Here is a 10,146-nt window from a genome sequence, read left to right as displayed (position 1 = left end):
AGAAAAGCAGCAGAAAGGTCTCCTCGCTCAGTTTATTAAGTGGCTCCAACTCCAGGCTGGGCCTGTGCAGCCGACAGCTAGGCCAGCTCAGGTGCCCGAGTCTGGGAGGAGGGCCCGCACCCCTGCCTTCCCCGGGCATCACCTCGGCCGCCGTCCAGCTTTGGCTGCTGCCCCATGTGTCAGGGCTACTCATACAGCCAGTGCCCGGCGCTGTCCTCCCAGCACAGCAGCTCGTCGCTGCGGAACCAGAGCGCGATCTCCCTGTGCGCACTCTCCACCGAGTCGCTGCCGTGAATCACGTTCCTGCAGGAGAGCCGGGGTGACCGACGAGCCAGGCACGGACGGGGACGCCGGGCAGAGCGGGGCGGGCGGGGCCTTACTTGCTGATCTCTAGGCAGAAGTCCCCGCGGATGGTGCCGGGCGCGGCGTCCGCCGGGTCAGTGGCCCCGATGAGCACCCGAGAGGCGCGCACCACGTCCAGGCCCTGCCACACCTGCGGGAGGGGGGTTCAGCGTGGCCCCCGGGGGCACCCGCCGCCGCCGCCCCGCACTCACCATGGCCACCACCGGTCCCGATCCCATGTAGCGGACCAGCCGGCTGAAGAAGGGGCGCTCGCGCAGCTCGGCGTAATGCTCCCGCAGCAAGTCCTCGGAGGCCTGGGGGCAGGGGGACGGTAGGGATGGGCCCCCGCGCCCCCCACCCCCGCCGGCCCCGCGGTCTCACCTGCACCAGCTTCAGCGCCACCAGCTTGAAGCCCTTCCGCTCGAAGCGCCGCAACACCTCGCCCACCAGCCGCCGCTGCACGCCGTCGGGCTTCACCGCCACGAAGGTGCGCTCGTGCGCGCCGCTGCCGGCTGCGGGACGCGCGCGGGTCAGCCGGGAACCACCCGCCGCGCCCCGGCCGCCCCCGGCCGCCCCCGCCGCTCACCTGCCGGGAAGAGGTTGGCGAAGACAGTGAGCAGCAGGCAGATCATGATGGCGGCGGCGGCGGGGCGGGGCTCCGCGGGCCGGGCGGCGAGGCGCGGGGCGGGGCCGCGCTTAAAGGGGCCGGGAGCAGCGCGGCCCGGGGCCCACCTACCCGCCCCCCACCCTGCTCCCGCCGCGCCCAGCCCCAAACTCAAGACAGCACGGCCAGGCGAGTCCACGAGCTTTATTCCTTCGGGGTGAGGCCCGGCTGCGGGCAGAAACGGGGGGCCGAGGCCGGCTCACACGGGGGTGCCCCGGGGCCTGCGCGCCCCCTCCTTCCTCTCCGGGTAGTCCCAGGGCTCGGCGCGCCTCCCGTCCAGGCGGAGCAGGGGCTCCTCGGGGCTGCTGTCGCCGCTCTTGCGCCGCTCGGCGAGGATCATGGCGCGCAGCAGCGGCGGGTAGGGCACGGCGCGCACGGCGTCGTCGGGCGGCGGCGAGAACGCGGTGAAGGCCGCCTCCTCGTGCCGGGGCACCAGCCGCCAGTCGTGGTACATGGCCTGCGCGATCTCGCGGGGCTCGCGCTCCGTCCGCCCTGCAAAGGTCGGCTCCGTCGCGCCCGGCCCCCCGCGCCCTCCGCCCCCGGCCCGGCCCGCAGTCTCACCCTTGAAGGTCAGGACGCCCCAGGCCTGGCCGTGGTCCAGGTTCTGCAAAGCAAGCGCACAGGAGTCAGGCGGGAGCGCGGCCGCGGAGCCCCGGGGCCGGGGGCGGTGGGCCGGGGCGGCCGCGCACCTGCGCCGTGTAGTCGGGCCGCACCCGCGTGAGGCGCCAGTAGCACGGCTCGTCGTGCTGCCACAGCCACGACTTGCGCGTGACCAGGCGGCCCAGGCCGAAGTGCGGCAGGCGGGAGAGCAGCTCCAGGAGGCGGCTCTCACGGAGCACGTCTGAGCGGGCGCGCAAGGGCAGCAGCCGGCCGGTCAGCGGGCGCGCCATGGTGTCGGGGTCCAAGGCATAGCGCTGCGAGTCCCGCGGTCGCTCCCGCTGCTCCCGCAGGGCGCGCACACGGCGGGCTAGCTCGGCCAGCAGCCGCGGCCGGACCTTCTTACGCGCCATGATCGCGCTGGGCTCCGACCGGAAGTCCCGCCCGTCTTTGCCGGAAGCGACCGGTGTCCTCGAAAAGGCGGCCGGGCGCGACCGTTGCCCCCAGCGAAGGCGGCCGGCCGTGGCGACGGGCCAGGCGGGTGGCCGGAGCGGGCGCTGCCGGTGCGCTTGGACCCAGGTGCGGCGCGCCGGCCGGGGACCCCGCGGGCGGGCTGGGCTCGCAGTGACCGCCTCTCCCTGCAGCCGTCCTGCTCGAGGCCTTGGGCGCCGGGGCTTCCGCCGCAAGGGCAGACTCAGGACGGGGGCGGATCGGGGCCCAGGGCTCAGGATGGGGTGCAGGGGGCGGGCCCGGGGCCCGGGGCGCCTGTGCGGGTGCGAGGGGCGGCCTGCGGAAGAGCGGGACCTGCCGCTGCCGCCGAGGTGCGAGCGAGTCGCTGCTGACCCGGGTGCTCGGGCGTCTCGTGGATGAGATGGGGAGGCCCGGCCTCAGCTTGGGAGCCCCAGCACCTCCTCTCCACAGAAGCCAGAGGGTGAGGAGAACGGCCTGGTAACCGCATCCTTGCCAGGCCATGGTGCCACCTGCTGCAGCGACACCCCAACCCCACTGGGCTGTCCTGGTCCCCAGTGGGAGCAGCAGGGGCAGACGACCTGGGATGAGCCCAGGAGCTCCCTGAGATGGGAGATCTAGAGGTTGTGCCTGCAAGCTGCCCGGCAGGGAGCAATGCCAGAGCCCTCTTGGTCTGCAGACTTTGTGGCCGCACCTGCTGTGTCCTGGTCCCACCTGAGCCCTGGCCACCCCCACCTGGCCGTCGTGGGTCTGGACGCTTACCTGTGGCAACCTTCCCCCTAACACCTGCTGGCTTGGTGGGGTTGGGTCTTGGAGGACAGTCGCCCCTGCTCAGGTCTCGCCAGCCTGGCAACCTGGAGAGGCAGCAGCCAGAGCATCCAAGAGGGACTAGGCCTGAGGTGGCTGTAGGCTGGCCCAAGGTGCAGGTGAGGGATTTGGCCTGGCCCCAGGGCTATTTTGGAGGCCCACACCCACCTCAGGTCCCATGGGGCTGGCCTCAGTGGCCCTGTCCTCCCCCAGGCCCTGGTGCTCCTGCATCTCTGGGCGGATGTGTGTGTGGCTGGTGGCCTCCTGGCTGGGGCTTGCCCAGCGTCCCTTCAAGTGTGTGACCCCCTCCCGGGGGGGCATTTGGGGAGTAGGAGGGCTTTTAGCCTAGGGACAAGCAGCCTCTAGAAGGGCCTCCGCACCCACTCCCACAGGCAGCACCGGGAAACCCAGACCTTCCTTCTGCACCACAGGGTGCTGCGCGGCTGGGGAGCGGCTGGCCAGAGACAGCACAGGGCTGCAGGCAGCCTGGAGGCGGCAGGTTGAGCAGCTGAACTGCGTTAGCCCAGCTGTGGCCAAGGCTGTGGTCAGCATCTTCCCTCCCCGCCTGCTATATAGCAGGCGAGCCCAATTCTGCCCTTATTGTGGCCACCTGGCCCTACTTATGCCCTCACCCCCTCCCATCCCCCAGGTGTGCATGGCCTGCAGCAATGAACAGCACCTGGGCTGCATGGCCGAGTTCCCTGTGGCACCTGAGGAGGGGGGAGGCGCATGACCTCAGGGAGTAGGACCTGATGGCTCCTGACTGCCACTGCAGGCTGCACCTCAGCCTGGGGGGGGGGGGCAGGCTTACTGGCCAGCTGGGACCAGCACAAGGCAGGAGCGAACTGGTCTGTCCTGACCCTCCAGCCCACTGGGAAGGGACAACCAGGAGCCTGGGCCCTCAGCAGGGACTGGGGCGCACCAAGGGCCCTGTGGGGGACCAATGCCGCCTGTCCAGGGGGCCGGGAGTGATACTGCTGAAGGAGTGGGATGATGATGCTGTGCACCAGGCTGCGGGGAGAGAAGCGGCCTCGCGGTCATGCCTGTCCAGGCTCCAGTTCCAGCAATGAGGCAAAGTCAATGGTTTATTCTGCTCACCGTGGCCTGGCAGGAGGGGTGCAGCTGGCAACATGCAAAGTGGGTAAAAGGCCTCGCCCCCTTTTCTGCAGATTCCCCACGTGGCACCCAGGCCCACAGCCCAAGGCCCAAGTCCGGAGGGCCCAGGCGGAGCGTCCTGGAGTCCCTAATCCCTACTGACGACCAAGGTTCTGAACTATAACAGGGTTCTCGGTCACAGGGCCATGGAGCCAGGCGTGCCAGCCGCAGAGGAGGGGCAGTCTGGGAGTCCCCAGCCCCACTCCTCCCTCTCGTGAGCCCGGGAGCAGGAATGAAAGGCAGGGAACATCTGCACTCTGAAAGTCAGGTCCTTCGGCAGCGTTTCTGCTGGCAGCGCCTGGCCTCAGAGGTGCTGGGGGCGGAGGCCGGGGGCTGGTGGCGGCCACAGCTCATGCTCAGGACCCAGCCCAGCTTGTGGTGCAGCAGCTGCTTGAGGCCGGGAGGCAGGGGCAGGCCCTCGAGCGTGTCCCCAGAGTCGGGTCGCAGCTGGCGTAGGCGGTAGCAGCACAGGTACTGCAGGGAAGTGGAGCTGACGCATGAGCGAATCACCTTCATGCTGCTCTTGGCGGCCGTGGAGCACACCATCGGGTAGAACTTCCTGTTCTGCAGCTGGGTAGCTGCCACTCCTGGGGAGGGGGCACAAGCTGAGCCCCTGGGTGGCTCCCGGGGGAGCCCCCTCTGAGACTGCTGGGGGCCCACAGGCCTCACCTATGCACTTCCGGTTCTTGAAGAAGGTCAGAGTCCCGTGCCAGGTGTCCAGGTGCACGCCAATGATGGAGCCCTGGCCGAACCTTGAGGAGAAGCTTGTCTTGTCACCCTTGTGATGCAGGAGTCCTGGGGGTGGTGGTGCAGAAGTAAGCCTGGAGTACCCCCCTAGGACCCCCCCCCCACCCTGGGGCCATAAGCACCTGTGTAGGAGAGACCCCAGCTTGGTGCAGCAGAAGTAAGCCTGGAGTACCCCCCTAGGACCCCCCCCCCCGCCCTGCCCTGGGGCCATAAGCACCTGTGTAGGAGAGGCCCCAGCTTGGTGCAGCAGAAGTAAGCCTGGAGTACCCCCCTAGGACCCCCCCCCCCCCCGCCCTGGGGCCATAAGCACCTGTGTAGGAGAGGCCCCAGCTTGGTGCAGCAGAAGTAAGCCTGGAGTACCCCCCTAGGACCCCCCCCCGCCCTGGGGCCATAAGCACCTGTGTAGGAGAGACCCCAGCTGTCCTCGTCTCTGCCCAGCAGGCTGCAGAAAGTGTGGTGGTACTTGTCCAGGTCCACGTCTGACGTCCCGATGCCCACCATCTGGGAAGAAGGCGGCTGGGCAGAGGGGCCGGGGCGCCCACCTCCCCTCCCTGCCAGCCACTTACCATGTCGGTGCCATAGACGGGCGAGGTCATCTTGATCTCCCAGAAGTGCTGGCCCTCGCCCAGCTCCTTGGTGCCCCGGATGGCTGCGGTGCCACAGCTGTACTCCATGTGGAAGCTGACCTTCCGGTTGTCGCAGCTCAGCAGCGTGGCCGAGGACTTGTTCAAGTCATCCCACACCCAGTCAAAGTCTAGAGAACGAGAGGCCAAGGCTGGGGAGGGGGTTCTCCAGGTGGCCCAGCCTCCCCTCCCGCCTCCCAGATGGCCCACCGGCCCTCACACTCATCCTCCTCGCCGCAGCGGCAGTCCGTGCCCCGGTGGGCAGCATGCAGGCCACTGCAGAAGGGTGCCTCACTCTGCCCGTCACAGTCACAGAAGGACTCCCCGGTCACAGGCACGGCGCTGGGGATGGACGGTGGCAGGGCTGCATACTCGGGCTCCGAGTCAGAGTCGCTGTGCTGGGGAGGAAGTGGGTGCCGTGCCTGGCCTGTCGTCCACACGCACTCCCAGGGTGCAACTCCCTCCCTTGTCAGCACTCCCACTCAGCCCCCAGAGTGGATCTCGCTGCCGGGAGGCAGCTTCCAAGTCTCGCTTCAGAGAGGCTTCTCATTCAGTGTCCTTCCGTGTTTTGCGGTGGTCCTTGCCCTATCTGAACCTCCACCAGAACTTCATTTGGGGTGAGGCTGGTCTGACTTTTCCTGTCACCCCAAAACTGAGGAAATGCATCAAGGAAAGAAGAGGAAGCCAAAAGCACCTCACTGCCACAATCTGTGGCACTCTGCCAGGCCAGGGTTGGCCCATTACCAGTCAGACACACCCCTCTGACTAAGTCAAGAGCCAGTGCAAAGACCTGGACCTGCTGGCCCCGAGGTCACGCCAGGGCTGCTTCTTAGTTGGGCACACCCAGCACCCCACAAGCCACAAAAAGCATTAATGCAGAAGGGAGGAGGTGTGTGTGTGTGTGTGTGTGTGTGTGTGTGTGTGTGTGTGTGTACACAGCCCTAGATGGTGCCTGGAGTGATGGCAGCAGCTCCATGCGAGCAATTCGGGCCATTAGGTGACGGAACAGGCTGCACGTGTCGTCATCACACCCTGACCCTGATGACACCTGCATCCCAGAGCTGTGAGCTGGTGGGGCCGGCCAAGGGCAGGGGAGCTGGAGGCTGGATGGGGATGCAGGTCTCAGGCTGGGAAGGGGCCTGGGCAGTGGCACCCGGCTCTCCCCAAGGCCAGCTCCTGGATTCAGCTGCCCTCATGGAGGGAGAGGAGAATGCTAGCTGAGCCAGGGCAGTGGTGGCAGTGGCCTGTGTCAGCATCGCAGAGCTGGGCGCCAAGAGTCATGAGAAGCTGGGTCTCCACCTGTCATCTGACTTTGGGCCCCACAATGCAAATCCAGGGAGCAAAACTGAAACTGTTCCTCCAGCTGGGTCCCCTGGGGGAAAAGCCTTTATCTTTTAATGCACAGACACAACCACGATGAGCCCTGAGCACCCAGGAGCGGCAGGAAGCTGGCTGGGTGGCGGGAACAGAGGACTAGTCTGTCCCGCAGACCTTCTGCGTCTTACAGAGTGAAAAGACAGCCCCCCCCCATCTGGCTGTGACCCCAGCCCCCTCACCTGCTCCACCGACCTACCTGCCCGTCAGAGTCGTAGCCCCAGCTGGCGGGCCCGGCCAGAGCCACCGCGCGGGAGTCGGCGTCGCGGCGGGCGGCGCTCAGGACAAAGCGCCACGCACGGCTGCTCCGCGGGCGCCGGGCCATGGTGCTCAGGAGCTGGGAAGAGAGGATGGGTCTCAGCATCGAGGGGGCCCGGCCGGGGCTCGGGACCCCTGCCCCCGCTGCTACCTCGCCCCAGGCCCCAAGCAGCGCGGCGAGGGCCAGGCGGAAACCCCAGCAAAGCGCCCGCAGCGCCGCCCGCACTTCCGAGCTCGGGAACGGCATCCCGGCCCGGCCGCGGGTCCCGTCCGACTGTCCCCCGAGCGCAACCCGGCAGGTACCTCCTCCATGGCCACCTGGACCGATGGCATTTCCCACCGCCCAGTTCCTCGTGCCAGACCCGGGGCCGTCATCCGACGCCGCCTCCGCCCCCGCCCCACCTGCGGGGCCTGGGCCCTTGCCCGGCCTTCCCTGCGGCCCCGGGGTGCCGGGCCCCGGCCCTCCCCGTGGCGGCCGCCGAATGAATGGCTGCTCGACCCGGGGCGGCGGGAACGAGGCCCCAAGGTCAGAGCCAAGGCCGCGGGAGGCTGGGGGCCGGCGGGCGGGGTCGGCCCGGCTCACCTGCGGCGCAGCCCGCGCGGCCTGACCCACTTTCCGCTCCGGCCAGACGTAAACAATCCCCGCCCCCCGCGCCGCATTGGCCCTGCGGCCGCGCCGGACTAGGGGCTTCGGGAGGGGGCGGGCCTCAAGGCGCACACGTCCCGCCGATAGGCTGGACTGCCCGTCAGTCAAGAAGCTGTCAGCTTATTGGCTGCATGCTCGGCGTGGACGCGAAAGTGGGTCCAGCTGGGGTAAGCCGTCCCCGCCGGAACCTGAGTGCCCGGTTGCGTCGGCTGGCTGGAGGGAGCTCAAACCGGCCTATCAGGAGCGAGTGGGGGCGGGCCCTCGCAGCCTATTGGGCCGCAGTCTGTGCTCGCGGGCGGAGGTGCGGGCGGAAGCGGAAGAAGACACCGGGGCGCGATGACGGCGGGTGAGTGTGTGGCAGCTCGCGTCTGGGCCGCCGAGCCCTCGGGTCACATTGGCGGCACCTGGGGCGCCTGGCTGGGTTTGGAAGGGGGTTTGTGTCAGGATGGGGGCGCGTGAGCCTGCACCCCCGAGAGGTGCAGAGGGCGCTGACCCCCCGCTCCTCCTCCCCCAGAACCCGGAAACCTGGCGGGAGTCGGGCGCATCCTCCTGGTCCTCTCCGGGAAGGGAGGGGTGGGGAAGAGCACCGTGTCCGCCGAGCTGGCCCTGGCCCTGCGCCACGCGGGCAAGAAGGTGAGTGGCCGCCCCGCCCCCGCCGGGCCGGCGCCCGGGCCCCGCTGACACTGGGCTCCCGGCAGGTGGGCATCCTGGACGCGGACCTGTGCGGCCCCAGCATCCCCCGCATGCTGCGGGCCCAGGGCCGGGCTGTGCACCAGTGTGACGGCGGCTGGGTGCCCGTCTTCGTGGACCCGGAGAAGAGCATCGCCCTCATGTCCGTGGGCTTCTTGCTGGAGAAGCCGGACGAGGCTGTGGTGTGGAGGGGCCCCAAGAAGAGCGGTACCCAGGGCCGGGGGGTGGGAGCCCTGCCAGACCCTGCTGAGCGGGGCGACCGGGGGGCAGGCAGCTCGGGGGCGAGTTGAGGCCGCCTGCCAGCGGGGGCCTGCTTTGGGGAGTGGGCACCCTGTGGGTGCCCGCATCTGCCACCCCAGTGAGGCTGGAGTGTCCCCCACGGGCGGGCACGGTGGCGCCTGCTGAGGGCCGAGGGCCAGAGCGCCCGGGTCTGGAGCCCCCTCGGCGGCCCTGCTCCCCTCTCCGCAGCGCTGATAAAGCAGTTCGTGCGTGATGTGGCCTGGGGGCCGCTGGACTACCTGGTCGTGGACACGCCCCCGGGGACCTCGGATGAGCACATGGCCACCGTGGAGGCCCTGCGGCCCTACAGCTGCCTGGGGGCGCTTGTGGTCACCACACCCCAGGTACTCAAGTGTCCCCACCCCCCAGCAGCCCTGGCACCCAGATGAGTCCCCGGGGTGCCGGTCAGCAGCTGTTTTGTTTTCTCCGGGTGCCCAGGCGGTGGCCGTGGGGGACGTGCGGCGCGAGCTGACCTTCTGCAGGAAGGCGGGGCTGCAGGTGATCGGGGTCGTGGAGAACATGAGCGGCTTCGTCTGTCCGCACTGCACGGTGAGCGGCCCCCGGGGCCGTGCCTGGGTGAGCCGGGGTGGCCCATCCCTCTCGGGCGACGTGCCCCCCAGCGTGCTGAGTCCCGCTGGTCTCCATCCTAGGAGTGCACCAACGTCTTTTCTACGGGTGGCGGTGAGGAGCTGGCCAGACATGCGGGAGTCCCCTTCCTGGGTGAGACGCAAGGCCGCAGCACCAATCTCCTTCCTGAGTGACTGGGTCACCTCTGCCCCCTGAGCGCCTCCCTGGTGGACCTGCGCCTGTTCAAGCCGGCAGGGAGCTGACCGTGCCCGGGGGTGGGGGGCGGACGGGCCCGTCCCCAGGCTGAGACTCACCTGCTGGCCCCTTGTGTGCAGGCTCAGTGCCCCTGGACCCCACGCTTGCAAGGAGCTTGGAAGAGGGGGGAGATTTCATCCAAGATTTCCCCAAGAGCCCTGCCTTCCCCGCACTCTCTGCCATCGCCCAGAAGATTTTGGAGCAAACTGCTACCACGCTATCCTGACCAGGGCTGATGAGGGTCCTAGACTTTGGGGACCCACCTGAGGACGTGGCTGGTGCCCGAGGCCTACTGTGCACATGTGGCAACTGAGCCTGTGGTGCCCACACAGCAGACTCCTCTGCCTGTGGCCCGTTCCTGACAGCTGGGCGTCTGAGGAGCTGCGTCCCCTACGGCCAGAGGCCTGAGCGGGAGGAGGTGGTGGGCTGCCCTGAGGCTCTAGTCACTGCACAGCCCTCAATTAAATGCGTCTGCTCCGCCACACCACAGACTCTCTCTGGATCCTTCCACCCGGCCACATCTTGTCTTCACGGCCCTGTGAGCGCGCCCAATGAGGGGTGCTTGGCCCACCCAGGGCAGAGCCTGGGACCAGGAGCAGGGCATCTGGACTCCTCCCATGAGCCTGGTGCTTGCCTGTCCCTTCCCAGGTGGCAGCGGGGCAGACTGATCTGTA

The 10,146-nt window shown here is 68.7% G+C and overlaps 5 protein-coding genes across 9 annotated transcripts; 2 read left to right on the top strand and 3 right to left on the bottom strand.

Moving 5' to 3' along the window:
• Window positions 1–18: 18 nt before the first annotated feature.
• Window positions 19–1,068, bottom strand: NME3 (NME/NM23 nucleoside diphosphate kinase 3). Its single transcript, XM_060172645.1, has 5 exons — window positions 929–1,068; window positions 724–854; window positions 555–656; window positions 381–493; window positions 19–303 (listed from the first exon to the last, which is right to left on the bottom strand). The coding sequence occupies exons 1-5, from the start codon at window positions 972–974 to the stop codon at window positions 186–188; spliced, it is 510 nt and encodes a 169-aa protein (XP_060028628.1). The 5' UTR covers window positions 975–1,068; the 3' UTR covers window positions 19–185.
• Window positions 1,069–1,135: 67 nt separating this feature from the next.
• MRPS34 (mitochondrial ribosomal protein S34) lies at window positions 1,136–2,065 on the bottom strand. The gene is made up of 3 exons (XM_007528012.3): window positions 1,696–2,065; window positions 1,568–1,610; window positions 1,136–1,498 (listed from the first exon to the last, which is right to left on the bottom strand). The coding sequence occupies exons 1-3, from the start codon at window positions 2,014–2,016 to the stop codon at window positions 1,206–1,208; spliced, it is 657 nt and encodes a 218-aa protein (XP_007528074.1). The 5' UTR covers window positions 2,017–2,065; the 3' UTR covers window positions 1,136–1,205.
• On the top strand, window positions 2,015–3,862 carry EME2 (essential meiotic structure-specific endonuclease subunit 2). The gene is given in 6 exon segments (XM_060174097.1): window positions 2,015–2,144; window positions 2,248–2,424; window positions 3,003–3,123; window positions 3,125–3,162; window positions 3,228–3,294; window positions 3,296–3,862. Coding segments are annotated over 6 exon segments (849 nt in total). The 3' UTR covers window positions 3,612–3,862.
• On the top strand, window positions 2,158–9,956 carry NUBP2 (NUBP iron-sulfur cluster assembly factor 2, cytosolic). Of its 3 annotated transcripts, none has more exons than XM_016190428.2 (7): window positions 2,158–2,182; window positions 8,196–8,314; window positions 8,380–8,578; window positions 8,840–8,994; window positions 9,089–9,199; window positions 9,301–9,370; window positions 9,553–9,956. In XM_016190428.2, the coding sequence occupies exons 3-7, from the start codon at window positions 8,425–8,427 to the stop codon at window positions 9,696–9,698; spliced, it is 636 nt and encodes a 211-aa protein (XP_016045914.1). In that variant the 5' UTR covers window positions 2,158–2,182; window positions 8,196–8,314; window positions 8,380–8,424; the 3' UTR covers window positions 9,699–9,956. The 3 variants fall into 3 exon arrangements, with proteins under 3 accessions (XP_016045914.1, XP_016045912.1, XP_016045913.2); XM_016190426.2 differs by lacking the exon at window positions 2,158–2,182 and adding an exon at window positions 8,004–8,027; XM_016190427.2 differs by lacking the exon at window positions 2,158–2,182 and adding an exon at window positions 8,010–8,102.
• Window positions 3,946–7,776, bottom strand: SPSB3 (splA/ryanodine receptor domain and SOCS box containing 3). 3 transcript variants are annotated; one of them, XM_016190425.2, is made up of 7 exons: window positions 7,619–7,776; window positions 6,977–7,114; window positions 5,624–5,801; window positions 5,347–5,534; window positions 5,179–5,281; window positions 4,703–4,828; window positions 3,946–4,620 (listed from the first exon to the last, which is right to left on the bottom strand). In XM_016190425.2, exons 2-7 carry the CDS (start codon window positions 7,100–7,102, stop codon window positions 4,298–4,300), a joined length of 1,044 nt encoding a protein of 347 aa, XP_016045911.1. In that variant the 5' UTR covers window positions 7,103–7,114; window positions 7,619–7,776; the 3' UTR covers window positions 3,946–4,297. The 3 variants fall into 3 exon arrangements, with proteins under 3 accessions (XP_016045911.1, XP_007528075.2, XP_060028627.1); XM_007528013.3 differs by lacking the exon at window positions 7,619–7,776 and adding an exon at window positions 7,339–7,612; XM_060172644.1 differs by lacking the exon at window positions 7,619–7,776 and adding an exon at window positions 7,187–7,254.
• Window positions 9,957–10,146: the final 190 nt, after the last annotated feature.

This window comes from Erinaceus europaeus, chromosome 15 (genome assembly GCF_950295315.1).
Source record: "Erinaceus europaeus chromosome 15, mEriEur2.1, whole genome shotgun sequence".
Lineage (NCBI taxonomy): Eukaryota > Metazoa > Chordata > Mammalia > Eulipotyphla > Erinaceidae > Erinaceus > Erinaceus europaeus.
The sequence above is the reverse complement of the archived record's forward strand: the minus strand, read 5'-3'. Positions and strand labels throughout refer to the sequence as shown.

What these genes read in the sequence shown, in the direction of transcription:
- NME3 (XM_060172645.1), bottom strand. Translation starts at nt 974, where the DNA reads ATGATCTGCCTGCTGCTCACTGTCTTCGCCAACCTCTTCCCGGCAG. An exon ending in CGCCAACCTCTTCCCGGCAG is followed by an intron (nt 855 to 928) that starts GTGAGCGGCGGG and finishes CGCGTCCCGCAG; the next exon opens with CCGGCAGCGGCGCGCACGAG. An exon ending in TTCTGCCTAGAGATCAGCAA is followed by an intron (nt 304 to 380) that starts GTAAGGCCCCGC and finishes GCTCTCCTGCAG; the next exon opens with GAACGTGATTCACGGCAGCG.
- MRPS34 (XM_007528012.3), bottom strand. Translation starts at nt 2,016, where the DNA reads ATGGCGCGTAAGAAGGTCCGGCCGCGGCTGCTGGCCGAGCTAGCCCGC. An exon ending in GGCCCGACTACACGGCGCAG is followed by an intron (nt 1,611 to 1,695) that starts GTGCGCGGCCGC and finishes CTTGCTTTGCAG; the next exon opens with AACCTGGACCACGGCCAGGC. An exon ending in GGGCGTCCTGACCTTCAAGG is followed by an intron (nt 1,499 to 1,567) that starts GTGAGACTGCGG and finishes CGACCTTTGCAG; the next exon opens with GGCGGACGGAGCGCGAGCCC.
- SPSB3 (XM_007528013.3), bottom strand. Translation starts at nt 7,410, where the DNA reads ATGACGGCCCCGGGTCTGGCACGAGGAACTGGGCGGTGGGAAATGCCA. An exon ending in CTGCGGCGAGGAGGATGAGT is followed by an intron (nt 5,535 to 5,623) that starts GTGAGGGCCGGT and finishes CTCGTTCTCTAG; the next exon opens with ACTTTGACTGGGTGTGGGAT. An exon ending in CCGTCTATGGCACCGACATG is followed by an intron (nt 5,282 to 5,346) that starts GTAAGTGGCTGG and finishes CCTTCTTCCCAG; the next exon opens with ATGGTGGGCATCGGGACGTC.
- NUBP2 (XM_016190427.2), top strand. Translation starts at nt 8,018, where the DNA reads ATGACGGCGGGTGAGTGTGTGGCAGCTCGCGTCTGGGCCGCCGAGCCC. An exon ending in GAGGGGCCCCAAGAAGAGCG is followed by an intron (nt 8,579 to 8,839) that starts GTACCCAGGGCC and finishes CCCTCTCCGCAG; the next exon opens with CGCTGATAAAGCAGTTCGTG. An exon ending in TCGTCTGTCCGCACTGCACG is followed by an intron (nt 9,200 to 9,300) that starts GTGAGCGGCCCC and finishes TCTCCATCCTAG; the next exon opens with GAGTGCACCAACGTCTTTTC.